We start from the raw sequence: 27,993 nt of genomic DNA on the forward strand, positions 1-27,993 counted from the left end.
GAGACAGAGCAGCGTCTGATCCACTTCTGCTTCCTCCTGCGGCTTCAACGCAGAACAAAACAAAGAGAGAGAGAAACAGAAAAGACGGACAACTGCGTGATCAGAGGCTCCAGGCAGCTCTGCTTCATCTCGACTGCACGCCCGGCTGTGAGGAGCTGGATCCTCAGTCCAGCCTGTGAAGCCTTTGTGTGACAGGACTGTCCATGCATCCAAGGAGCAGCTGAGCAACACTGCTGGGGCTGCTGAGAAGAAGAAGAAGAAGAAGAAGAAGAAGATTTTTTTTTCTCTGCCTTGACAGAAAATCACCCCGCGAGTGCGCACACAGCAGCAGCAGCACTGTCAGCTTCGCTGCGCACACAAAAAAAAGCAGATTTCAGCTGAGAAGCCTCCTCCTCCTCCTCATCATCATCATCATCATCACCATCGGTTACACGTCGTCGCCTGTCTGCAACCTCCGGCTTGACAGCACCAAGAGGCGATTGATGACTAATTTTCTGTCCAGATAGAATCCAGTGTTGCGCACCTCCGCCAACATGTCACTGGCAACAGGACTGCTTCTCCTGGGATTGTTGCACAGTTTGGAAGTAATCTCTCCAGCACTGGCCATTGATGGTAAGCAGAGCTTGAATTTTTTTTTATTTATTTATTTATTTCTGTGAAGCCAAACACTGTAGAAGTGCGTCCGTGCAGATGATAGCGGGAGTTGTGTGGCTGCATGCGTGTTATAGGGGGAGACACTTCCACGGGAGAATGAGTGAGACAACGTGGAGGGGATGACACCGCCGAGGCGAGACTCTTTTGTCTCTGTCTCCCGGTGCCACATGTGAAGATTGCAATGGAACAGCAGCGTCTGCACAGACACTCACACATCCACAGTGACAGTGGAGCGCAGGCCTGAGTCTCTGCTCCAACCACTTGTTTACAGGTCGACACTTTAATTATAACACAATGTAAAGGCACCAGTCACATTGTTATATTATTATATTACTATTATTCTTCACGTCCACTGTCACATTTATGGTGAAAACATCATGTCACCAGTGTTTATTCCACTGTGTTATTTATATTCACTCCACAAGTGCGTGCCTGTTGTGTCTGATGCGAGTGTTTATCTCATGTAGTTTTATTGTGTGTGTGTGTGATGCTGTTATGATTCACAATGTGACTGACGCATATGCTGGGTTACTTCAGCTGAGGTATAAACTCAGCTCTCACCTCAGATGTTGCGTGTCATCATTGATAAGGTGAGGCAGGGGCCCCAAAACAATACTGAAACCTAGTAATGGGCCAAAAGCAAACATTTACTGTATTGTATTGTGTTGCATGGTAGGAAAACGTAAGGTTCTGCCTGGAAACTGAAATGTGTAAAGCGCTCACTCTGCTGCACCAAAGCCCATAGAGAAAAGCAGCGTTTTTAGCTTGTTAGGAACACTGGTGCCTCTTCTACTTCTGCCACATTTTGGTAACTGTGTGTCACACGAGTGAATCCAAAGATGTGATTTCAAATGCAGAAGTCACACAATAACACATTTGAACTGACTGATGCAGGCGGCAGTAAATCAACAACACCTGTGTCCATGGACTTTGGTGAGCAGTTCACAGATTCCAGTTTCCAATTGGGGGAAAAAAGGCTGTTTATCAGCAAGGAAAGAAGTGGCCATCAAAATTGTGAAGATATTGTAGGAGCAGCCACAGATTTTTATCAGGTGAGCCTTTTGTGAAGTGGCTCAAATTTGTTTTCTCTCGAGTCCCTGCTGGCAGCCGTGTTTTCATTAAGAGCGAGCATCTGTGTCCTAGATTTGTTCTTGGAGAATTTGGCAAAGTCAGTGCTGACAGTGTGTCAATACCAGACACAAACACACCAAAAAGACCTGAAATATCCCAAAATTGTCCTCAAATTCCATTATATTTTCATAAAAAACAAAATAACAGACTATTATTTTAACATAGGGGTCCAAACAGAACCTCTCTGCGGCCCAAATTGGGCCTGGGAGCCTTACTTTAAACATTGCAACAGTACTGTATATCATTACTGTGAATTAGGATGATTGTTGGGATAATCACACTGTACAGGTTAGAACCCACTGATCCCCAGCAGTCAAACTGTGATCTGCAGGCAGATAGAGAGCACTTCAAAACAGCTCCGCCCACAAACACACACACACACACACACACACATGCATGCACGCACACACGCCTTCAGAGCCTGTAACAACTTCTGGAAACTATTAAGCCCCACAGTCGTACTCACTCACTCCTCTGTTTTGTGAGAAAGGAACAGGTTGTTATCAACGAGGAGTGCAGACAGATTGGCTGGATTCATTTGAGGCGAAAACAGAATGTGGGTTTATTTTTGTAGAGATATAGTGTCTCGCATTCATCCAGGGAATGTTGAACCTGTGAATGAACACTGAGAATATCTCAAGATGGCGTCCACTGTTTGGAAAAAGAAGGTGCAGGTCTTGCCGTAACACTAATCTGGTTTTCTAAAATTGACACGTCATTAAATTTCGCCGGACTTTAAGACATTTGACTGATTAAAACCACAAGCCATCGTCATCGTCGAGCCATAAATGCTCCCCTCTGCCTTTGAAGTCAACTCACTGCACTCGGCAATCCGGTGCAGTGAGCTTCTCAGTCTGCGAAATCCACATAAATTACTACCTCTGAGACAGACTTGGTGTGCTTGCAGTCACCTGCAGTTTCTCAGCAACAACTTCGAAACCCAGCCTCAAAACAAACGGCCTCTGCCTTAATGTGCTGTTTTTGTTTCAGTGAAATTTTCCTTGAGTCTTGAGCCTTAATGCCATGATTTGATGATTCAGCCGTTGACTGTATACCACAGGAGACGAAGCCAGAGGTGCGTTAAAATCACATTATTCAGCTGCCGGGGGAAGATGTTGACTTTAGCAAAAAATCACGTCAGTGTCACTGTTTTCATTAACACTACAAAACAGGCTGTTCTTCAACTCAAAATATAGCAACTGTAATCTATCATTAAGCCTAACTGACGTTTGACAGTCAGCAAAACCCATTTGTTAAAGGCAGAGTGATTTAGTAACATCTAAGGGTGTGAGACTGCAGAGTGGAACAAACAGAGACAGACTCATCCTCTCACCCCTCCATTTCCCAAGCACATAAGGGAACTACGGTGGCCTTCACATACCAGAAAGGATGTAAACACATCTCTCTCATCTGGTGCTGCAACGATTATACAATTAATCGATTATTTATCCAAAACTAAACAATTTGGATAATTAAAAACAAGCTTCTTAAAAGTGAATATTTTCTGGTTCATATAACATATAATAAGTCGTTAAAACTGAATAATTTTTGGTTTGTGGACAAAACAATATCATAATTTCCTGTTTTGGTGAACAGGGATCAACACTTTTGACATTTCTACAGATGAATCAATTATAAAAACAATTGTTAGCCGCAGCCCTGCTCAAAATGGCGTCCTCTGTAAAGCAAGGCCCTTACCTTAAATACATCTTAGCGATTGTACATCTATACAAACATATTTAGGGTTAGCATATTTGGCTTCCGTCCCCTAAGTGCTGCACGCTGGATCTTTGAAATTGCAACAGACAGGTTTCACGTCTCCTGTGGTTTTCTGCTGAGTGTCATGAGGATGCAGCAGCAGCAAGACAGGCACAGGCACAGGTGCAGGTATTTTCCTTCAGAGTTGTTGCATTGTGCCATAGTAAGAATCCCTGCTGAATGCTATTGTGTTTTTATTGTTTTTGATAAAGACTGACACAGTTCCAAAATTCCAAAGACAATATCATGTGATATTTTATTTTTTATTGTAGCTTACACAGACAAAAGGGTTTCTGTTTAAGCTTTAATTGGTTAAACTTAATGTGAGAAGTAGCAAATAACCTTTAATATTGACGCCAACCCAACAAAACATTCAATATGTTATTTGTTGTATATTATTATTATTAAAAGCAACATTCACACATCCACATCCAAAAATAGCAACATTTCCTTTTACCTCGTATTGCTTTTTTGAATCTTGGGTCCCTTTGCACCACATATGCTACTTGTAAAAGTTTGTTTTGTTCCCCCCACACCAAACATGCCTTTGACGTGTTTTTCCATTTTGTAGAGCTCTAAAGATTTTCTCTCGCTATCTCAGTTCCGTAGCCACTCTTTGAGCCACCAACAAAACCCTGCTTTAATTGGGTCGAAACCACTCTTTGTTTCCCAGAGGGTACCTCCACCAACAGTCACAAATTGTTTCAGAAAGTGACGCTAATTGGAGAACCAGTGGAAAAGGCCTTCATGAAAGACTCCACGTTGTTTCACTCTGTAAAAAAATGACGCCACTGTGAAAAGATCACAGGACCTCCGAGACGGCCAGGAACTACTTCAGCTGCTTCTTAGCTGGAAACACCTTTGGCGGAAAGAATGAAAGCGTGAACTGTGCTTATATTTTCTTTCCTCACTCATGTCAACTTTATTCATTGATACAGATGTTTACGAGCAGGCCGTCTCTATCTGAAAAGCCTGTTCATGCATTTGATGTTTCCTTCGTTTTCCTCCGCTGTTCATAAACTGTTCATAAACCACATCCTTCTGAATGAAAGCAGCACAGGCTCCTTCCTTGTTAATTAACTCACAACCCAGTTTGTCCCTTTGGAGGTGTGTGTGTGTGTGTGCTACAACATTTGGTGGTGGAGGCCGTAGAGCAGTGTCAGTGTGGTGATGTCGCCATTCAATGGCACCTACGTGGCCAAAAGGTCACCACTTAACTGTTTAGTGACCTCTGAGGGCAGTGTGGGTAACAGCGTGCATTTGTTAGGTGCTGCTTTGCTGTTGTTGACCTAATGTCCCTGCAGCAGCAACAGTTAAACGTGCTGCAAATGTGAGATGAGTATATTTAACACTGCTATAAATGTGCGGTGGAGAGTGAGTATTTGGTTGCTGTTTAAATACCTGAAAGGACGCGGTGAAAACAGCCACTACTGCCGCGCTGAGCAGAGAGGAAAATAAACACAGTGCTTTTGTTGAGGAAAAACAACAAGGAGGATAAATGAATAAACTACTGTGGGAATTGATGTGTGCTCAACAGTAATAATGGCATCCCCCTACTATATAAAATATGATGTTTAATTATACCACCAGGGCCAATAAAAAGTTTTGAATGAGTCAATGTTGATAGCAAGAGTTTTGCTCCAAAAGGAAAGTTAAAAGAAAGCAGTTCATTGTGGTTTAGATAGATAGATAGATAGATAGATAGATAGATAGATAGATAGATAGATAGATAGATAGATAGATAGATAGATAGATATTGTAAACACATCTGAGAATTCAATAGTCACACCAGTACCTTATGTCAAATATGATTGAGAAAACACTTAACCACTTGGTGGTAAAATGAGTCATCTTCCGACTGGAAGGTTGTGGGTTTGATTCCCGGATCTGGTAGTCTACATCCCGATGTGTATTTGGGGTGAGACACTTTAACCGCACGTTGCGGCAGCATGTGAAAGAGTATGGAAAATGTGTGACACATAGATGCACTGCATGCATGTGTGAGTGAATGGCTGTGAATGGATGAATGGCAAAATTATTATTATATAATAATATAATATATATTAATATATATATTATAATATGTATTATATATATAAAAATATACATATATTGTATAAAATATAAATAATATATGATTTCTAATGTATATTATATACATATATGTATAATTTATAATATATAAAAAAATATATTGTGAAAAATAGTGTAAAGAAGAGAGAACCAATTTACCATTTACTCACTGTAATTCCATGTGTGGAAATATTTACAGTGCTGTAAACAAACTACTCCCTGAATTTAAGCTTTTGTCCCAAAAGAAAAAGGAAATCACAATATTTTGAGCATTAAAGGATTTAAGAAATGCTTATTTGCTTCCTTGGTGAGAACAAGAGGAGAAGAAATAAATCTCTGTGATGTTATTGTCTGTTAGATTAGCTTAGACAAGAAATTAAGCCACGAAAAAAACAGTTACAGTGAGGCAACATTAGTTTTACACTGTGGCTTACTTTGATAATTTGTGAGCCAAACAGAGGACTGTCAACATCTTTTGCTGCCTTGCTGTTATTGAACGGACAGACATCAGAGGTGGTGCTGATCTTTTCATCTGACCCAGTAAAAACGGCAAACTAGTGCCACAGAGGAAACACATTGTTGAAAAAGCAGAAAATCTCAGCACACGCTGTTCACTTTCAGCAAATGCTTCTTCGTCTTCTTTTCTCTCGCTCATAATGGCCTGAAAATGCTGCTGAAGTCTTTTAAAAGATGACATCTATTTGAGCCATAATTGCTCTGTGTACATGCGAGGCAGCTTGTCAGAGCAGACATGTGACCCACTTGTGACATTCTGACTGCGATAACCTTCCTAGATGGAACTACTCAAGTGCACGGTGGTAGATCACAGTCTCGGGAGGCCTTCAGAAAAATATCATAACAGAAAAAGTCAGAGGATATCATGAACACACACGCGCACACACACACACACACACACACACAGTATATGTATACACACTCACCAGTAAGTTTACAATCACATGGCAGCAAGTGCTGAAGTTCAAAGCGGGCATCGGAATGAGGAAGATAAGTGACTTTGAAGGCAGCGTGGTTGTTGGTGCCAGGTCTGAGGATTTCAGTAACTGCAGGGATTTTCATGCAGAACCAACTCTGGGGTTTACAGAGAATGGTGCAAGAAACAGAAAATATCCAGCGAGCTGCAGTTCTCTGGGTGAGAAATACCGTGTTGATGCCAGAGGTCAGAGGAAAATGACCGGAATGGTATGAAATGACGGAAAGGCAACAGTCATTTGCAGCCTCAAACCTTGAAAGCGGATGGACTCCACGAGCAAAACACCAGCCATTTTATTAGGTACACATAATGCCTACAGAGGTGGCCGGTGAGTGTGTATTCATAATACATTAGGCAGCAGCTTCTGACATCCAAACTGTCTGAAGGTGGGGATGTAATAAAACTCAGTGGCGGGAGCAGCCTGAGAAAAATGCACAGCCTCTCCTGCCACAGGTCTTTGATTTGTTGCTCCCACCAAATGCTGAGGAGGAGGCTGCGTTGGCTGCAAAATCAGCCTTATTCAGTGGTTATTAACGCTCATGGGTCAAAGTGACAGAAATCTTTTTTGCATGATGACCAAAAGGTTTAACACTACACATTAATCATGGTAAGGCAATAACAGAGCGAAGCCTGGAAACAAATGTCGTGAAATTTATGTGTTGAGCCTCCACTGAGAGAGTTATGCCTGGAAAGAAAGAGCAGGCAGATGAGTTTAAACAGACGATGTGAGCAAGTGATCAGTGATTGTGGACGGTGAACAGCTCCATATATTAGGTTTAGCATTAGAGCAATATACAGTCATCACTTAAGTCGCATTCACACCAGCCCTTCTTGATTAAATCCCAGTTTGTTTGCTCGGAAAATGCACAACCCAACCCAACTCTGATCCACACCAAAGAAACAAACTCTGGTCCGCTTCAAGTGAACCAAATGCAGGAAGTGGACTACAACGAAGGGCATTGTGGGTAAACGCAACCAAAACATACGCTAGTGTAGAACAATAGCCGGGAGAAATGACAGATGCAGCTCAATGTTTTGATCTGATGTGGAGGAAACAGAAGTTGTCCTGCACCAACCAACAGAGGAGCGAGTTTTCTTGTCCATTGCTGTCTTTGTCTTCTCCTTCAGTAATTCTTGATGCAGCGCCGCCTCAGGAGAGGAGGGGAACACGTTATTCTAAAGTTTCGCTTTGTTTCACTAAAGTGAGAAAGTGTGAAAGCAAACTCAGACCGGCTGAATGTTGCAACCCCCAATTGAACCGAATCTAACGGAGAATATTAGGTATGAAAGTGACCTTAGAGCAACGCGACGTGTGATCGAACCATTACCAGTCAATAAAATGTTGGCCTCTTCATGCTTTAAATCTGTTAATTTAGCAAAAGCTTAAAGAAATACGTTACTTTGACTTTATTATCATAGCTCCATTAATATGAAAAAAACATACTTATCCCACACACCTTTACTTTACAGAGAAAGCAACAGACAAAAGTTTCACTTTTATAGCAGCAATGACTATTATCAGTATTACATGTCATTTAGCAGACACTTTTATCCAAAGTGACTTACAAGGGAATTGAGTACAACCTGCCAGGGGTGGAGTTGAACTTGAACCACCATGAAGTCTTTTGCACACAGGGGGGTAGTTATCTTTTCAAGGCACTGCCCTCCCGGCATAAAACAGTTGATAAAGTTGTATTTGCATTAGATAAACAAAGGTATACTGTAGGCGGCTTTAAGGAACTCAATTGATGGTGACGCCATTACCCCTGAACATCCTGAAGAGGGTGGAGACAGCGTTTAGTCTTTTACTACTTTCACACACAGACACACACAGTCTGTACCGGGTATTAACCTTCGTGTTTATTGTCTGCGAAGGTGCTCAGTCATCCAGGTGATTGTGATATTTAGGTGTTCGCTACAGGCAACTAAGACCTTAACCACATGGGAAAAGAACTTTATAAAAAAGTTTAACTTTATTTTCAAGAAATGTCTTCAAACCCCCGACACCATTCAAAACACTGTCACACAAACAACTTTCTTTGAATAAGTACACATTACAATGTTTACGATCTCAGAAACAATCTTCAAACACTAGAAGAGGAAGACCACGATGACAAAGATAGCGACAGCTACGACATCATCCTTTCCCCAAACGAGATATTAGTTAGTAGATATAAGTTAATTGGCATTGAAATCTGTGACGACGCGGAAGTTGGCATCCAGCTTCCCATTTGGCAGTTAAGGGTAAAATATAAGGGACGTTGCCTGACATGTTGCCAGGTATTTATGTCTGTGGATGTGAACAGCGTCTTTGCCTGCCAACATGGCGTTGCTTGACATCAGCTACCGGAGCTCTCCATAGCCAACTCCTGAGGATTTGTCTCCCGTGATCTGATCACAAGTGGATTTTAGGATTATTAATACACTTGTGCAACACACACACTGTGGAGAGATATAAATATGAGCAGGAAACAGATTAAGAAGAGAGGCTGATCTGACACTGATGATCCATACATACAAATAGAAACTGTAGAACAAATACATGATTAAAAACCATGAATTTTCTGTGCTGCTCTCAGGATTTCAGGGAGGCTGTCCCACAAACATGGGCCATAGTAACGAAAAGCTGCATCACTCTTGGGATGATTAAAAGACCAGAACCAGAAGACCTGCGGGTTCTAGAAGGTTCAAAGGGTAAAAGCAAATCAGATAAATAAGAAGGCCGAAGACCATTAAGAGCTTTAAAAGCAAGTAAAGGACCTTAAAATCAATTTTGAGCATTGCATGTATGTCTTCATTATCAGTTATCTCTCCCAAAACAAGCTCTACAATTCATTAGGAGCCTGTAGCTGGTGAGAGAATGTGTGTCGACGACACGTTTATGTTCACTAAAGGTCTGAGCTCACTGATGCTCACTAAATGGTTCTGAGAGCAGTGGATGATCAGATTACCACAGGTCTGAACCCTCAGGAGAGTCAGTGCCATTAAACTTCGCCGTGTTCACACAGAGCTGCAGTTCACAGCCTGCGTTCTGTACACGTCACTGTTAAAACTCACACATTGTGCAGTTCTGTCAGTTTAAAGGCGGTTTCTTATTTGCTTAAAAGGGATTCATGTTCCCCCATTCATGCCGAAGCCAGGCAGTGTCAGGGTCTGGTCAGCTGATGTGTGTCGACCCATTCACACAGACAACAAACACGAGCTTAACTCAGCGCTCTGGGTCAGCCTGAAAGGACTGTTTGTGTTGACGAGTGAGTTATGTACCTTATTTGTCCGCTTATTCTCACGTCTTTCCAAAACTGCAGCACATGTTATTGTTGCTGCGTTCAATTCGATCTCAATGAATCATTCATTTGCAGGCTCAAACTCAGGCATCATATTCTGTGCCTGCTGCAAACATTGCACCGTTTCAGTTCTACTTACAGACAGACATTGTCATTTTCTGGCTGGAAAGTGTTGTTCCATCTGCTATTGTTGCTCTTAATAAGCACTGATGCCATGACATATTCTGCTCAGCTTTCACCTTCCATGACCTGCCATCCTATGACAGTGTCCACTGTTAGTCGCTGTTAAATATATTGTTTTGTGTAGTGCATTCTGTATATTTATTGTATTGTTTAGACTTCTGTGAAACAGAAATACAAATTGCAAGATATCCTTTTATTCAGGGACAAAAGTGTAGTGCTCCTGGTGTAGATTGGTAGGCTGAGTTGCATTAATTCCCTGTTTAATCAAGCAAAACAAAAAAGATCACCCACAGTATGTCCTGTATTCAGGACTACTGAAATACACTGAAATACAGCGGCAGGTTTGTGATGCAGCACCAGACTCCTGATTTTAGACATTTCTCTGGTATTTGTGGGAGAATAACCCACGTTTTTAGGATTGTTAAGTCTCTTTAACTGATCTACAGTTCGACACTGTTCGGCTTGATTCTTGTGTCGGACGTCTCTTCCTGTGACGGCACTCTGACGAATCAGTGGCCGGCAGTCTGACGACGTCACGCATAGTATCACCTCAGCTCGCTTGGAAGCTCGTCTGAGCAGGTACTTAAAAAAGTACCTTATACCAGTTACTATGCTAGTGGAAACGCAACTTAACCACGCCGAGGCGAGCCGGTGGAAACACGCCATTAGCGTCCTTGAGCAAGACACTTAACCCCATGTTGAAGTTCGTGAATGCCAAACGTATAAATATAGAGGAAATATAGTGGAGTAAAAGTAAACGTTGCTAGAAATATGAATAATAAGTACAGTAACAATGTATTTGTACTTCAACACTGCCTGTATTTAATCCTCACAATAAATGTGTCCTTTTCTAGACTGTAAAACTGCGTCCTTACGCCAAGGTTATTATTCATACGAGGACATTGGTTTCCATGTGTTTCTCTAAACTTACAATTCTTAACACAAAGTACAGTTTGAACATAAGCCTCACTGCAACACTAATCCCTCGGGTACAGGCATTCACCCTTCACTCCGAGGCAAGAATCTCCCCACATGGCCTCATGAAAGCCACAGTCGTTACTTCTGCCCACAGCGAGAGAGAAAAACAGTGCAAATGACAGATGTTCACAGATCAGCACTTGACAAACATCCAGAGGTGATATCAAATCCAATAAACCCCCGATGAATAATTCTGAATATTGTTCCTACATTGCCAAGCAATCGTTTAGTGTGAAGGAGTTCCCACACTCAGCCATGTGTGTGTAGGCAGCTTTATCTGCATACGAGCAGAACACCTCTATTATTAGCCTTCGCACAACAAAGGAGACGATTCCTGAACATCATTTGTTGGGAAAGTATGGAATGAATGTTTTTTTTTTCCAGCGGCACGTTTACATTATTGGTGATCACAATATGCTTGTAAAGATTATGACATATGGGAAAATGTGCTTATTTAAAATAATCTTCCAATCTTCTAGGCTGAGAAGATTCATTCATTCATTCGTTCATTTATTCACATCCGTCTATAGATAAGGCTGTAACCAGTAACAGCTTAGCTTAGCTTAGCACAAAGACTGTAAAGATGGGTATAAGTAAATGGTTAATAGAAATATTAACAATAAAAATCCGCCCATTAGCAACTCTTATTCTCACTAATTCTTGTTTTGCCAGCACAAAAAGCCTAAGGGTTTTTTATGTTTGGTTTTAAACATGGTAATTGGTAAGCTTGTGGTGCAGGCACTTAATTATCGCAGAAATAATATGTGCAACATCCAAATTGAAAGACGATGCAGTTATTTGGCCGAGATAAAACAGCGCTATGATACAATTCCGCAGTGCAGCGACAAAAACAAATCTGAAACTAAACCTGTTTTGTTTGTCGACAGACTCAACAAAATGTCGACTCTTTGTGATTTTGTAAAGTTTAAGGTGCAAAGCTGACAATCATTTTGGAATCACAGTATCTGTCGTAATAATCGCCATGGGGATTCTGTTTTGACCATATTGTGAAGCTCTACCTTCTACACTGAGGCTTCAGTCCTCTGTGGCACAGTCTGTCCTGTCAAAGGGAGAAGAATGCCAAAAAAGAAACTAATAAAATAATAAAAATCCTTGAGCAAACTAAGATAAGCTAACCCAATGAACTCTAGACTGGACAGTTATAGGCCTATTTTCCTAAATGACAAACTCTCTGTCAGGGACACTTTGCCCTGACAGTTGTCCTCCAATGTTTGTCCATAGCTCTACATCGGGGGGGACGTGTTTTCAGATCCTTTTTCGGAGTCAACAACAGCTTAACTGACGGCTTTTAATAGATGATTCAGCATGTTGAATCAATCAATCAATCAATAGGAATGATTGGCTGACAAAAAGGAACGTGAAAATCATCATCAGTGTGTTTTAAATCCGTCTGAATGGCCTGAAACGTGCTCACAGTCGGTTTACTATTATTTATTGAGTCTCTTATCAAAAGCAAAAATGCTAAAGGTTACTGGTGAATGTGAACTATTTCATATTTCTCTCCGACTTTTGTTTCATTGACCCCGTGCATCACGCTGAGACTCGAAGCGTGTGCTGGTCTTACAAAAAGGCGCTGAAGAATTTCCGATAATCTCCTTTAATATGTTTCCCTCAGCACAGCAGCGGCAGCGCGCTAAGAAGGCTTAATTGTCATTTTTCCTACCCGTGCGGCTACGTACAGCGTGCGCCCCGGTGGTGTTGCAGCACAGGGATTTGTCAAAACTGACTAACTTGATGACGGTGGATCACACCGTGTGGTTTCCTGCTTTATCCCCACGCAACGGCAGAATTTGATTTGAATCTTTTCTACGGCAGTGAGAGAAGTCGGAGGCTGCTCTCTCTCTCTCTCTCTCTCTGAGCTCTAACACAAAGAGCAGTCATGGTTGATTACCACTCTGAGGTCGGAACATGGTGAAATCTCAGCCAGACATCCAAATAGCTCTTAATTAAGTTCACATTTGATTACTCTGCTTTGGTTTATAGGTTCTGCCTCTTGATAACACAAAGGCCTGTGGAGCCCTGACTGAGGCTTTACCTGTAAAATCCAAGCAAACGCAGGGGCACGCTGTTTGTGCCTGGCAGCTTTATTTCACTTGGCAGCTTTCACCAGACATGACCACATCTCTGACGCTAATTCTTCTCTAATGCTTATTGTTCAACATTCTTAACGGCTACATTTTCATCTGAAAACAGTGTTGTTAAGATTTAAAAACAAAACAAACAAAAAACACTGTATGTGAGGTAATCTGAACTTATATTAAGTCACAACAAACGTTCCAAAAGTGCAAACGTTTCAGACAAGTGACGAGGGTGAAAGTAAGGAATTTCGGTTATGAGACCGTGGGTAACTGTGTCATCATTTTCAAAGGTCTCTGTTTCTGTTTTAAAACAAACAGAACAAAAAAAACTGAGCCAGCAGCATTTACTAACTCCTTTGTCTTCATTGTGTGGATGGCAGAATCGAAGCATTTTATGAAAATTGAGTAGTGTGGCCTTGACGTTTGCATAAAACAACAATCATGTACTTAAAAGAAGAAGTAAGGCTGTCTTTTCTCCGTTTTGTAACACGACAAATTGGAACGTCCACCTCCCCCGTCTTCTCACTCTCTTCCATGACAAAGTCCTGAAGCAGCCTGTGCTGCTGTGGTGGAGGAGGAGGAGGAGGAGGATGAGGAGGTGGCATACCACAGTCAAACCAGGCCAATATAGACTCTTCTCTCATGTTTATGCTGAACTGAGCAGGTTCTGTTAAGGGCCAGACGTCCTCACTCACTTTCTTCTTTACTGCCCTCTCTTGCTTCATGAATCCTTTTAGTGGCTATTTGTCGTATCATTTATTATCAATATATGACCTAAGTTAATGAGGACATTGCTTGCAGAGGGCTGAAGTGCCGCTGAACACGTAAACACAAAACAATGCCGGAGTAGTTTTCCCTGATTCCTGCAGAGACTGTGGTGTTTTGCTCTGGTGCACATCTCAAGGCATTTAGCGAGGTGATGAGGTGAGTTAAACTGGCCATGTTCCTGTATTATTCCTGTCTGTTTACATTCACATCCATCCATAGTTATCCAAAAGTCATTGACTCAGTGGCTCACGGTTAGAAATAAATATTATGTATGAGAGTTAGGCCAAATGGGCATCAGGGTTGAGTTTGTAATTACAAATGCGTGCTGCTTCTCTTGGCCTCATATAAACCTCACTCTCCGGGAACATTTGAAAACATAAAGACGGTTTATCACATTTATTTGTAACAGGACCGTCCCCTCTCCTTGAGAAACAGTTGAAGTGTTTGGTTAGTGTGAGTACATCCTATCTACAGTAGACTAAACTTGATTTTTTTCCCCCCACTCCCGCAGACATTGCAATATTCTCGTCGTCTCAAGCATTTTGAATAATTCACTCTGCACGTCTCTGCAGCCATTTCACACACCTGCTGCTGTTGCATGGCCAGCTTTTATATTCCACGGTAATAATTAAGCCCGCATAATTATTCACTCATTGTGTAGAAGCTGCCAACACAAATGCATTTTGCATTACTCTTAGTCTTTCTCGGTCTCAAACACTCATATAAAGGTAATCATGCAAGGTGTGCAAGTGAAGTCAAGGGAAACAACAACAACAACTCACTTCAGATTCTAAAGAATGAGATCAGACTGGTGCAACTGACTGAACTGACTTGGCTCCAGAGACGGCAGCTTTCCTTTCCTGTGACTACTTCAAAAATAAAAGTCTGGCTGTGTTTCACTAGTTAAATGCAATTAATGTGAAACTAAAATGTTTAGGTTGCAGTAACTTTGTATAGCACTGCACAAATCCTGAGCATTGTCTCTTCATATGTCTAACCATATCAGAAATATTTAGATTTCCAGTCTATACTATGATTACAGTGGTTAGCACTCTTGCCTTTGCAGCAAGAAGACCCGGGTTTGCGACCTGGTCGGAACAAGGGTCTTTCTGCGTGGAGTTTGCATGTTCTCCCCATGTGTGCGTGGGTTTTCTCCAGGTTCTTTTTTTTTCCTCCCACAGTACAAAAACATGAAGATTTGGGGTTTAGGCAAATTGGACACTCTAAATTGAGGTTTTTTGAGGTCATTTGTCTCTACGTGTCCCTGTGATGGACTGGCGATCCATCCAGGGTGTGACCCCACCTTTCGCCCTATGTCAGCTGAGATTGGCACAGCTCCCCCCATGACCCTCGTGTGGAGGATAAAGCGTTAGAAGATGCATGATTTCTGTTTCTTAGGCTGTTTCTCATCTTATGTCGTGTATGTCTCAATGTTGGTGCTCACCTGCCACTCGAGTCAACTTGAGGTACCCTGTGAGGACGTCGTGGGCCGGATAAAACTGGTTTGTTTATGGTTAATGTTGACCATGTGTGCTGTAGAGAAATGCTTGTGTAACCCACTCCTGGAAAGTACACACTTCTCTAGATTCTTAAGGAGCAAGGATTAGAGTGCAATGACCACAGCAACACCACGTTTCAACGAACTGCACTTTGCATTTTAGTTAGCAACAGAACATTATGCAACATACAAAGAAATAAACATTTGCATAGAATATACTAAAAAGGGGCCCTTGAAAGAAATTGAAATGTCTTATTTACTTGTTCAAGCAATTTTAAAGTCAGCTAAAGTCAAGTTATTTACTGATCAGAGGAGTTCGGATCTGTCTGAGTTCAAAGGTCGAGAATCCACGCGTCTAAATGATCGTTGGAGTGCACTCTTCCTAATGTGTGTTAGAAAGCTGCCACAGGTGACTGGCACAATCCTACCACATTTCCAAGAAAGTGTAGATCCTGTTTCCTGAATTCAAACTGGGTAGCTCGCCATCTACTGGAATCTGCTGGAAGTCGTTGTAATCGTCCACAGGAATCTTTTCACTCCAACTAAAAAACCTGACCTGTATTTAAAAACAGACTTTTAGTCTTTGTTCTCATTTCTCAAATGACTATCTCTATTCTGTATTCATCTCAAGTTTCTCTTTTGTTGTACAACGTTTTACCAGATTATAACATCAGTTAAAGTACTGCTAAATGCGGTTACTCTGAAAATTACTGTTTGACTCTAACAGAATAGATTCCTGGCACATTCTAATGCAATACAAATAAATCAAAAATCAGTATTAAATCATTTCAGCAACAGACATTTCACATATTACACACTAAACGAATAAATCTCACATTTAGTGAAAATAACATTGAGAGTGTATTCTGTGTTTCACTTATCATGGAAGCAACATGACTTAACAAATAAATTTAGCAGCAACAGTAAACTTTTATCAAAATGGTATCAAAATACTGCTTCACAAATTATTTCGTAATAAAATAATTAATGGTGTAAACCCCTAATAATTCCACACATCAATAAATTCACATTCTTCCAAAGTAAAATACACCATCTTACTCTGAGGCTAGCTCTCTAAACATATAAAACATATACCTTTAATTACACATCACTGCCAAAAACAAATAGCTGTGTGGCTTAGGCCAAAAATAAACCTTGCGCTTCTTGCAGTCTAAAATGGCTGCCTGCAAACACAGGTATTAACTTTAAATAAAATGACAGTCAGCTAATAAATGTGCCATTTAATGTGCTAATGCACATACAAGGTGCTTAAACGACTTAAATAAACAGTCAAAACATGTAACAAAGAAATGAATACCAAATACAATAGTCTACACTCAGCATCAGTGATTAATAGCCAAAAATGTCTCACCGAATCTCATATGCTCCACAACCGAGCTGCCAGGGCCCGGGTCTCGAGCCGCACTCTCAACAAAGTGGAGAAGCTTCGTGGTCGTAAATATGTTTGCCGTTAACACCAGAACTCTTGCCCTTCCTGGGTCGGACCAAACACAGAATAAGACTATGAACACAGCTGCTTTAGCTCAATTAAATTGTATCCATATTTTCTAAAACGTGCTGCGACGGCGGAGACTAAAGAGGAAGTAAGATTTCCCGCGACTCGGCATCTAATTGGCTGTGAAATGACGTTTATATTACGGGAGATGCTGCATTCAAGTGCACCTGGGAATTTTCAGCATTTAACGAATAAAATAAAAAACAAACTAGTGAAATAATTAATAATTATTAACTTTCTTCATGAATGGACATGTTGGTTAACCTGGGTTTTCAGGTGTGATTGGTTTGAGCTTTAGGTAAATGTTGAAATAGCAGATTCTATAATGTAAATAATTATTTTACTTATGGGTTAAACTGAATTGCCACAGTCCAGTTGTTGAAGAAACATGTGCCTGTGCATAAACCTTATTTGAAGACTGGATTCCAGGCGGCTCAGGCTTCTTTTCGGGCCCCTCTGTAGACAGTCCGCCTTCAGCTCCACCGCTGTTGAGTGCCGTGTGATGAGGTAGTAGTCTTGGTGTCTGCTAGAGCTTTGTAGTGCCCCCGTTGATCTTTGAGGGCAGACGTCCAACTTATTTATAGCTTTAGTGTGGGTGTCGGAGGAAATGGTGCTGTGGCTGCAGTCGAGGCTTGTGTTTGTCTTAGGACAGTACTCTTCCCTCCGACCACACTGACCTCATCCTAAGGGACAAGGCGAGGGCAGTGGATTTGCACAAATGGCTACGACCCAAATCATTTTCATGGAGCCTCGGCTTTGGTAAACACACAGGCAGCTCATTGATAGCACGTGTGACATTCCTCCATCCCATCACAGTATCCCCACCTAGTGCAGTCTGTTTTCTGATCCTCTCGAGCCTTGCTCCACCTTTGATTTCAGCTCACATACACGTCTCCATTTGTTCAGTTCATCGAGTTTGATCTCCTCTGTCGCTCTGTTTCTCAGTCGTTTCCTTTTCAGACAAAAGACACATTATGAGAGCAAACTTATGAGTACACTTATCATTAATTGTCTTTGAATCCTCATTCTTATGTCATGCAGTAAAACACACACACATTACTTTTGCAATGTTTCTCTGTGCTGCAAGGAAGGGATTTGTATTAGTGACTAAAAATTCTAAAAAATAAAAAAAAATTCTGATTAATTAAGATCCCATAAACAACAACTTGTCTTTCAAGGAAAACAGTTGAATTTAAGTCTACACAGATGTTGTAATAATGGCACAGTACACACTCTGCTGCATCAAAAAAAGACGTCAGATCTGTTGAAGAACACAAACAGCTGATGATCCAGTTGTTCCATCGTCTTCAGACAGTGATGCCAGTTCAGATGACAACAAGGAAAGGACTTCTCATTTCTGTTCCATTTCCCTCACTTTTCTTCTTATATCTCTCGTCTTGTCTTTAGAGAACGACAAAAAAAAATGTGAGGGAATGATGCAAGTGAGTGAAACATGGAGGCAATTAAGGTCTGAGATGCGCCCATTGTCTGCAACTTGGCTCCATGACCACCAGTGTGGTTTGTGCTTCCTGGAATCTAAGTGTCAGAGTTTTATTTATTTGTACTAAGTAAAAATCAGTCAAAGGGCATAAAAACCACAATGGAGGATTGTGCAAAGGGAGGGGAGAAAAGGCCAAAAAGAGATTTTAATTACCAAAGCACCTAATTACAGTACGCACCAAGTTAAATACAGGATATAAGAAGTTAGGTTTATCACTATAGTTGTGATTTGGATGATGCGAGTCTAACTTAAAGGGCAGGTTTGAACACGGCCTGCGTCTTCACTCCCTTCCCCTCTGCCTGTCACATCTAACTGAAGTGCTGGTACAGTAACAGTTACTGTTGCATGACTGCAGCTAACTAACCTCCTGACCTACTTCCACTGCTCCCTGATATGTTCCTGTCAGCAGCATCTTGTGGTTGAGACTGAGGCGGATGTGCACTCCTCCCACCAGCCATCATTGGAAGCAGACTTCACTGCATGTTGAGTTAGAGCATGTCAGCATCCAAGCAACTAACAGACAATTGAGATAAACTACAACTAGCTGCGAGCTATGACCGGCGCCTGTACGGTCGAAACAAACAAACACAAGACAGCAAGCGTGCACCAAAGAGGAAACGCTTACACGTAAATCTGGTTCCACTTCATGAATAACTCAGAACTCAGTACACTCTTGAACCAAACGGCGTGCTCCAGAGAGGAGGATAACGCGTGTAGCAATATGTCGCCTTGAATTTATGGTATTTAGGTTGAGTCTCCATTTCTAGATTGCGCTCACTGCTGGAGTTAGAGCCCAGCTTCAAATGTAAATACAGTCATCCTGTTTATTCTGCTTCACCCCTTCATCCACCCCCCCAATCTGTCCTGTGCTCCCACCCCCCCCCATCTGATTCCCCATGCTCAATGCTTAAAGAATCCAGAGGTTACGAAAACATCATCATTTCCAATTAGGGCATTTTTATGCTGACCGTAAAAGCACGAGAGGGGGACTCACACTTGTCTGTATCTCACACTTTTTAGAACAGTAAAAATGAATATGATGTGTGTGGAGGGCTGAGGTCAGTGGGCTTGTTCGATGAGATGAGGCCGTTGGAAGAATAACGGCTCGTTTTCAGCACAGCAACAGGGATGGAAATGGAGCACATGTACAAAAAAAGACCTTCTGTCTGATGTCGAAGGAATACAAGGCAACAGCGAGTGACTTGAACTCGGATGATACAGAAACATTAGGTCAACAAGCATAGTTCACAGCCTGGTGGTAAATATCCAGACATTTAAATATCCATGAGAGGATTCCAATTAGTCTGGGGTATTTTAATTTCTGTTTGGCCTCATTATTAAAACATAGTGTTATGTCATTCTTTTCCTTTTTCATTGTTTTAGTGTTGTACCTTTTGGATACATATTAAATTAAGATCCCTGTTTTACCTAATTTAGCAGTGGATGTTTATTTCGGATGGTAACAATTTTCTCCTCGTGCTTATTATCGTTTGCACGATCTCTATGCCTCTGATTTAACCAACCCGGTTGCTAATAATGTCACGTTGATTTATTTTTCTTTTAATATTGTATTGTTTTGTGGAATTTTCTGTGGAATTAATCTTAATGACAGTGTTTGCCTCCCCATGTGGCACCGTCCTGTTAAAACAAGCCCTTTATCACCATTCTTTATCTTTGTGACTGGTCAGACAGGGCAAATCATTGTTTATCCCTTTGGTAATGAAGTTAATGCAGGGCAGCCGAACCTTTCCACAGCACTGCAGTAATAAAGCATGTCCTGCTATGTGAGAAAAACAGTGTTCCAGTTACGATACCTCTAAAAAAACATACTGCAAATCAATGCGACTGATGAAGAAGTTGGTAAATGTCATGCAACCTCATGCAGTGTCTTTCCCTCACTCTGCTTTTCCTTCCTTGCAGTCTGAGAACCTCTTGAATACACACTCATAGAGCTGCAACTAACGATTATTTTCACAATTGATTAATCTGTTGTTCATTTTCTCGATTAATCGATGAATCGTTTGGTCCATAAAATATCAGAAAACTTTAAAGAATGTTGATCGGTGTTCGTCAGACCTGGAAATGATGATGTTCTCAAATGTCTTGTTTTGTCCACAAACCAAAATGATTGACTTTTAATGATTTCTTTGCTATCAAGAGCAAAGAAATGAAGAAAATATTCACATTTAAGAAGCTTTAACAATCAGAAATCTTGTTTTAATCATGAAAAAAACTTCAAACCGATTATCGACTGTCAAAATAGTTGTCACTTAATTTAGTAATCGATTAATAATCAATTAATTGTTTCAGCTCTACATACTCACAACCCACATCTTAAGGCTCACTTGTTCAACGACTTGTTAACACAAATATCTCATCAGCCTATATCCCAATGCAGCAACTCAATGCACTTATTTTAAACATTATAGACCTCTCATTATAGACCTCCTGTTGAAATACCTGTAAAGGGCTAGTGCAAATAGTAACTTCCACTATTCCAGTTGCCAAAAAGTGGTTGTGGCTTCCACCTTGTGGCTGAGGGGATATTTGTGTGTCAAAATCACTCATTTTCATTGGGGTGTGACATATTTTAAATATTATAGACCTCTAGGCCAATTTTACCTGTTGAAATACCTGTAAAGGGCTAGTGCAAATAATAACATGGAGTAGTCCAGTTGCCAAAAAGTGATCTGGGCTCCAACCTTGTGGCTGAGGGGATGTTTTTGTTCTTCATCACTGATCTTTTAGAATAGAATAGAAAAAAATAGAAAAGAAATACTATATTCATCCCCAAGGGAAAATTGTTTTAACATAGCAGCAATACAATGCAATACATTTTATGGTGAAGGTGACCTGCTGATTTTCAAACCGAGAAAAGAATGGGAAAAGAAAGTCAATTTAATTTTAATTTAATTTAATTTGATTTAATGGATTTTTGACATGGACCGAGAATTTCAGAATCTGCTGATCTTCTGTGGATGTTCGTGCACAACCATGTTCAGAGTTCACAGAAAGTGTTCCGAGAATAGCCAGTGAGCAGTCAGTAGATCTGTGGACAAAAATACTTATGATAGAATGGTAGAAAGGCATCATGCACAACATGTCAAACCTAGATAAAAGGGGCAACAGCAGCAGAGGACCAGACCAGACTCTTCACAAAGTGCACGTAATACCTGCAGAAGTGGCAGTGAGAGTAACTTGAAGTGGGTGGAGGCCTCCCCCGGTAGGTACAAAAACAGCTCACACTGGGTGGGCACAAGTGGATTTGGGCAGGTTACCATAGCTTAGTGTGTTTGTATACCTGCCTAAATCAATTTCCTGTCAAAGTAAAAACTTGCTCTGTTGAGCAGAAAATAGTGCAATCTGGCAACATTTCCTCCCAACACGAGGCTGGTGTGTGTGTTAAAACCACAAAAAGCAACTTGCAAAGCAACGTGCCCCACACTTACAAGAATAACACAGAGCTTTGTTCAGAGTAAAACGCATATGTATATAAGATTTAAGTAAAGGTACTCTTTTTTACACCAAAATGACAGAGAAAGCATAGAGATGAAGGGAGTTTTGTTTCTTTACTTCTCAATGACAGCAAAGTTCTAAGCAGTGCTGGCTCAAGCCTTTATGGGGCCCTAAGCTGAGTTTAGCTACCTTGGAGTAGCCAGTGCTTGACTATTTTTGATACTAATATAACACCATAAATTGCATTAACTTTTTGTTATTTTTATATATTTATATTTATATATTTTAATTTTTTTGTTGTTGTTTTTTTATTGTTAATATGTTTTTTTTTCCCCCTCCACACATTATTGGTGATCAATCTAAGGATCAGTTCTGCTCATACTTTTCCACCTGAGTTTGTTTTAAAACTAATAACAACGCACAGGTCAATGTTGTCTATGACTTTAATTAAAAAAAAATGTTTTTTTTCTTCTTTTGTCTTTTTTTGCTGACAAAATTGTTTAATAAGACAAGTCACGTCTCAGCAGTAAATAGCTGGATGAGCTTCCCCTGAAGCTTCTGGGTGACTCAGCATTGAGGTTTTGTGTGTGCGTGTGTGTGTGTCCATGTGCTGAGAGAGATTGAATTTGTGTGGTTTTGAATACATAACACCTATTTAGCTGTGGATGGGGAGGGCAGTTTTTCCCTCTGTTGAAGGTGGAAAGGGATGATAGGATGGTTTTTCCCTGAACAAGATGGATTTTATATCTTCCAGACATGTTGCATCACCGCAAAACACTGACCTGGATATTAAGGTGCAGCAAGTTTATGCTCAGTGTTTCCAGTGTGTGTGTGTGTGTGTGTTCTTTGTTTATCCGTTCTCTATCCTCTCCAGAACCTAATTAGGGCAGTTGAGGGCCACTCTTGGCTCTGAGCACAACAAACCCTGCTTTCTAATGAGACCTCAGGAATAAAGATCACGAGCACAAAAGGAGGTGTTTTGCCCCTGAAATCTTTTCATTAATTTACTTTTGTCTTTGTCTCCTTTCAGTCCCAAAGACCTGCAGCCCGAAGCAATTTGGGTGTAGAGATGGGACGTGCATCCCCAAGGGCTGGCGCTGTGACCGGGAGAAAGACTGCCCAGACGGCTCTGACGAGGAGCCCGATGTTTGTAAGTGTATCTGAGTTCAGTCAGACCAGTGTATTGTATCCAGATGCTGAAGGTTACCAGTCTGTGTTTGTGAGCGGTTTTCTTTTTCTTTTTTTTAATATCGTGCTACATGTTACTCCACAACAGACTGAGGTTTAGCCACAATTCAGGGCAAGTGAAGCCTTGAGAGGAATGCTTTCCTCCAAAAAGATGTCTTTAGATACTGTGTACTATTCTAGAAATTGTGTGTTCCATTTAATCAAAACAGCTTTTTGCATTGTTTTTCTCAGTGCATATCTCTTATTAAGTGATTGTTAAAAGCTGGTAAACAAAACAGTATGAATTTGAGTATTAACCTATTAAGATAAATGCAAACTAGTTTCAAACTAGATCTTGCTCTGCAATTGCGAGAATTACTGTATATTTCATTTGAACAATATTCACACACAAAGTTTACATTTATCTCAAAGATCTCAAATCCCCTTTTGCATTTTTTGAAATCGCAAAAAGGAAAAAATGCTAAAATGTTCCTCCAGCATTTGATCCCTCCAAACAGACTCTTAAAGCAGCCATCAGCAAACAGACTGCGACTGATGGGCTATTAGATTTATTTGGCTAACCACAGCCATGCTGGAGACAACAATGGGATGTTTTATCAGACTGCTGGAGGGGTCATTTGCCTTCAAACGTTTCTGCCATGCCCAATTAGGAGATTTATGAAGTTTGTCTTTCTTGTTGAATGTGATTTCCTTTTGCATTCGAGAGACAAAAACAACTCGAAGGTAGCACTTGAGAAAGACAGCTGTCGTTTTAATGTCTTCATTAGAGTTAAGATGCTTCCCGGCTGAATCCCTGGGAAGTGAGTGTAAGCAGCAGTGTCTTTTTTGACCTTTTAAGCTTGATTTATGCTCGACATTTTTGATTATTGTCGCGCGACAAAATTTAATGACTTGCACAACATATTCAGTTTATGCTCCGGGGACGTGTCTCCGTGTAACTACACACCTCAAGGCGGCTCTTTCACTTGCCAGTTTACATTATATCATCCTGATAGGAGAAGTCACCTTGTTCACTCTCACTCATTGTCTACTGCTTTATCCTCCACATGAGGGGACATAGGGTGAAAAGCTGAGTACACCCTGTACTGATCACCAGTTCACTGCAGGGCCAACAATCATTCACTCTCACATTCACACCTATTAACCTAAACTGCCTGATTTTGGAGTTTTGGAGGAAACAAGCAGAACATGCAAACTCCACACAGAAAGACCCTTGGTCGAAGCAGGATTCTAACTGGTGACCTTTTTGTTTGCGAGGCAACAGTGCTAGCCACTATAGCCGCTTTTCCACTTATGGTCCCAGCTTGAAATTGACTTTTTATTAAGAGTAGTCCAACAGTTGAAGCTAAGCTGTCTACACAGAGGAAATTGCTGAGCAACACTTTCCCCCCCACACACACACATTTAAAAGTGTTGTGTGGTTGAGTTTAAATCAGGCTGAAACACCTGTAGTTTTCTAAAAGGACAGAGGGCTCTGGGTGAGGGGCCGTTTGTGTGTGCGTGTGTGTGTGTGTGTGTGTGTGTAGCTGCAGTCTAGACACTGAGACGGTTTGAGAGTACATCTGGAAGTCATTAGAGACTTGCCCAGAGCAATGGAGAAACCTGCTGTGTTTCACAACCTGCTCTTTCCCCTCTTCTCATGTGGAGGACAGCCTCCTTTCATACGTGTCTCCATCTGAAACGGAAACCTTGTGCCTTCATCGCCTTCCTCATGCTACTCCCTCTAGGCTACTGTGTCAGACACAATACTGATGTCACAGCCACGGGTATCCTATCAGCTCATCCCTAATTCTCATGAAACCAGCAGTTATGGCACCTATGCTCTGGGGGGATCCATAAGTCAAAAGTCAGAGAGACCAAAAAAATCTTGAATTTTGTTAAAACTGGCAAGATTATGACTGAGGAAAGTTGTCAAGATATTGGAATAAACGCTGCTATTTATATATTCGACCTCAGAAGTCAGTGGAATGTTAAAAGGTCTGAAAAGATGGTGTAATTGGAATTGTGGGTTACTAACAGGGATGTATGTCTTTTAAATAAATGGGCAAGTCAGGTGCTTTTCCAATCTCATGAACCACAAACAATGACAGCCATAAATAATAGCTAAACAGCCAAAAACCCAATTTAGCTTATTCCTCCATGCCCTCTATGCTTCCTCAAATTCCTCTGTCGTCTTTAAATTATGATGAATATGGGAACTGTAGTTTATCTTGGGTTACACACACACACTGAACTGTTAAATTTAATTTCTTACCAAATCACCAGTTGGAAATACCACACACCACATACATCATTCAATACCAACCTTATGTTTTCTGTCGCTTCTAGAAGTTATCCAAAAAAAACACATTTCAAATAGAAAAGAAACTCCCAGCATCGGCTCTGTGATACAGATAAATGTGCTTGTTTAGTGGCTCGTCACGGACAGAATATGTACAGAAACGCTGGGAACCCACTCTTCCGCGCGGAGACGCCGGGGGAAATTCAAAATCAAAACTGATGAAAAACTATTACCCGCCCATATATTGAGCAACAGAGTTTAATTGTTGCGATATAAGTGCGGATGTTCAAGTTCAAAGATGCATGAGAGAGGTTTATTTATTCACTCATGTGGACGAGGATTCACAGTGGCCTTTGTTGCGGTGTTGGCTGTTGCCAGTGAAGTCAGCCACTGTCCAGTGCAGCTGCTTTGCCTCGCTGTGTCAGCCCCACAATGCTGTGCTTTGTACCCCTGCGTGCTGGGTCAGTCTGGCATAGAAGGATGCCGAGGGAGTAAAACAAAAACAAAACGCTTGTCTGGGCATATGACCTTAATGTACGACTTTGATCTGAATTACTAATCAATGACGGTCTGAGAGCCATGTAATGAAGAGGTCTATAGCCTTTGCTTAGAGTAGGAACACGTGACTTTATTATTAGGGTCCTGGATGTTCCCACATGCAGTGAGTGTGCCCTGGAAACACAGGAAGTGTGTAACGCGACAATGATGTCCTCTGCCCTGTAATAAGGCCCGTTTTTAAAGACAGTTCCCACCTAGGCTGCAATTAGTCTTTTAGGAAATGAATCACTTGTGTAACAGCCACTTTCAGAGTGGAAAACATTATCTTTGACGTGACGTAATTGGCAACACACTGACTGCTGTCAATAAAATGATGGAAGGCCTCGAACAGGAAAGCAACGCTGGCAAGTTTTTTAGAACATCTTTGGACATTAAACCCGCAGCTGACACCCACCCGTGACCCAAAGCTAGTGGTTATACCGTGCAGATATGAAGAGGAAGTGATCTGCTTGATCCCGCCACGGTCTCCAGCCGCCACCCAGTCTCGCTAAGCATCAACGTGTCAAGGAAAACAACCTTTATACAACATGAAAGAGTCTGTTGCCTGCCACCACCTTGTTCCTGCAGGTGTGTGAGTGCACACACAGCGAGATCTCACTCTGCTCTTTTCCCCTTCTGTTTTGTTTCTCTCATGAAGCCACGACAGTGATGTTCTCCCTTTTTCTACAGAAAAACAGAAATCAGAGATGCTTTTCAAGTGTCTTGTTCACCCCATGTTAACAGGATCGCGCAGCCACGATGGGCTGCTCTTCTTTACTATTCTCCCCACCTGGACACTTTAGAGCAAATTTAAATACAGTAAAAAAAGTATCCTTCCCCACGGCTCAGTGTCTTAATCCATCAGTGTCACACACGTGAATATTCGGCACACTTCCTGGACCACTTTTGACGTCAAAGCTCTCTAAACTTGTGTGTATGCACAGATAAAAGTGGTCCACTCTGCTTATTTATTTATACGTCCGTGTGTAGCCGTGTGGTGTGAATTTGTTCCATCAAACTCTTTTTCCATCTGCTGCACCAGAAACCAATAAATCAGTAAAATTGCAGAACCGAAACAAACTGAGCTGAAAGAAGCCTAAACAAGTCCAACTCTAAGGGGAACTGTAGCGTCTGTGATGGTGATAATTACATATGTATACACACACACACATATATATGTATATGCATGTGTATATATACATGCTCTATTTAAGGATGTGGTGAGCTAGATGGCAGCCAGCAGCCACCAGTTGACCGTTTCTGCTTTAGGGCCAGAAGAGAGGGCATAGCTGGCCCTCAGCCTGTATTCAGCCAAGAAAAGTGTGTCAGGGGTTTTTAAATGAAGAAGAGGAGACTGTGGGACAAGAAGAGCGATACAGTGGAGTTTGTAATGATGGATTCATCAGCCTCCAGATGTGCACCTTAAAGGTAAAGCCACAGATGTTGAAACCCTGTCTTTATCTCATGGCTACTCTCTCAAAAATCACCTTGTGTCTTGATTACATGCTGTATCCTGATGTGAAAGGTCATATTTTCTCATCCTTCTCCGTCATTTGTCTGGTTTTCTATGTGATAATTAGTTATCTGTCCTTGGAAGTAGTTGTGTAATAGTCTACACAACAAGTGGGAATGAACGTCTGGAGAGGAGCTTGGTGCTTAATTTGTGATGATTTAACTTGGCCTCTTACTTTCTGGGTAAGGACTCCGAGCCAAAACAGACTAAGTGCCTCTCAGATATTAAGTCGTTTTGCGGCAGCAGTGTGGTTCCCTCGCTCCCTCTCTCTCTCTCTCCTCTTCTCCAAAGAAAGCATGCATAGGACTAATGGTTTTAAGATAATCCTCAGTCCATTGTAAGGAAATAATAGGCAAGTCAGTCGAAGAATGAGCCTGTTCATTCTCAGCAATAGACTCAGTTTACGGTGGCACTTTTGAACAGTGTGACTCCTCTTTTTGTAAAGAAGTGGGACGAATGGTTTCATTTGTGTACGTCTGTCTGCTTTTTCCCGTTTGATAGCCAGCGCCGATCATTCACTGACATATGAATGTTGTGATCTGCTGTGCTGATAGCGCTGTTTGTTTAGTGGTTCTGCTGTGTTT

The 27,993-nt window shown here is 41.3% G+C and overlaps 1 protein-coding gene across 1 annotated transcript in view; it reads left to right on the top strand.

Annotated features, from left to right (window-relative positions):
* The first annotated feature begins 372 nt into the window (after nt 1–372).
* Nucleotides 373–27,993, top strand: part of LOC122767938 (low-density lipoprotein receptor-related protein 1-like) — a 35,990-nt gene continuing 8,369 nt past the window's right edge. The window contains exons 1-2 of the mRNA XM_044023514.1: nt 373–612; nt 22,921–23,040. Coding sequence (XP_043879449.1) covers nt 534–612; nt 22,921–23,040 — 199 coding nt within the window. The 5' untranslated portion in view covers nt 373–533. The remainder of the gene's footprint in view (nt 613–22,920; nt 23,041–27,993) is intronic.

Source organism: Solea senegalensis, linkage group LG4 (genome assembly GCF_019176455.1).
Source record: "Solea senegalensis isolate Sse05_10M linkage group LG4, IFAPA_SoseM_1, whole genome shotgun sequence".
NCBI classification, from domain to species: Eukaryota; Metazoa; Chordata; class Actinopteri; order Pleuronectiformes; family Soleidae; genus Solea; species Solea senegalensis.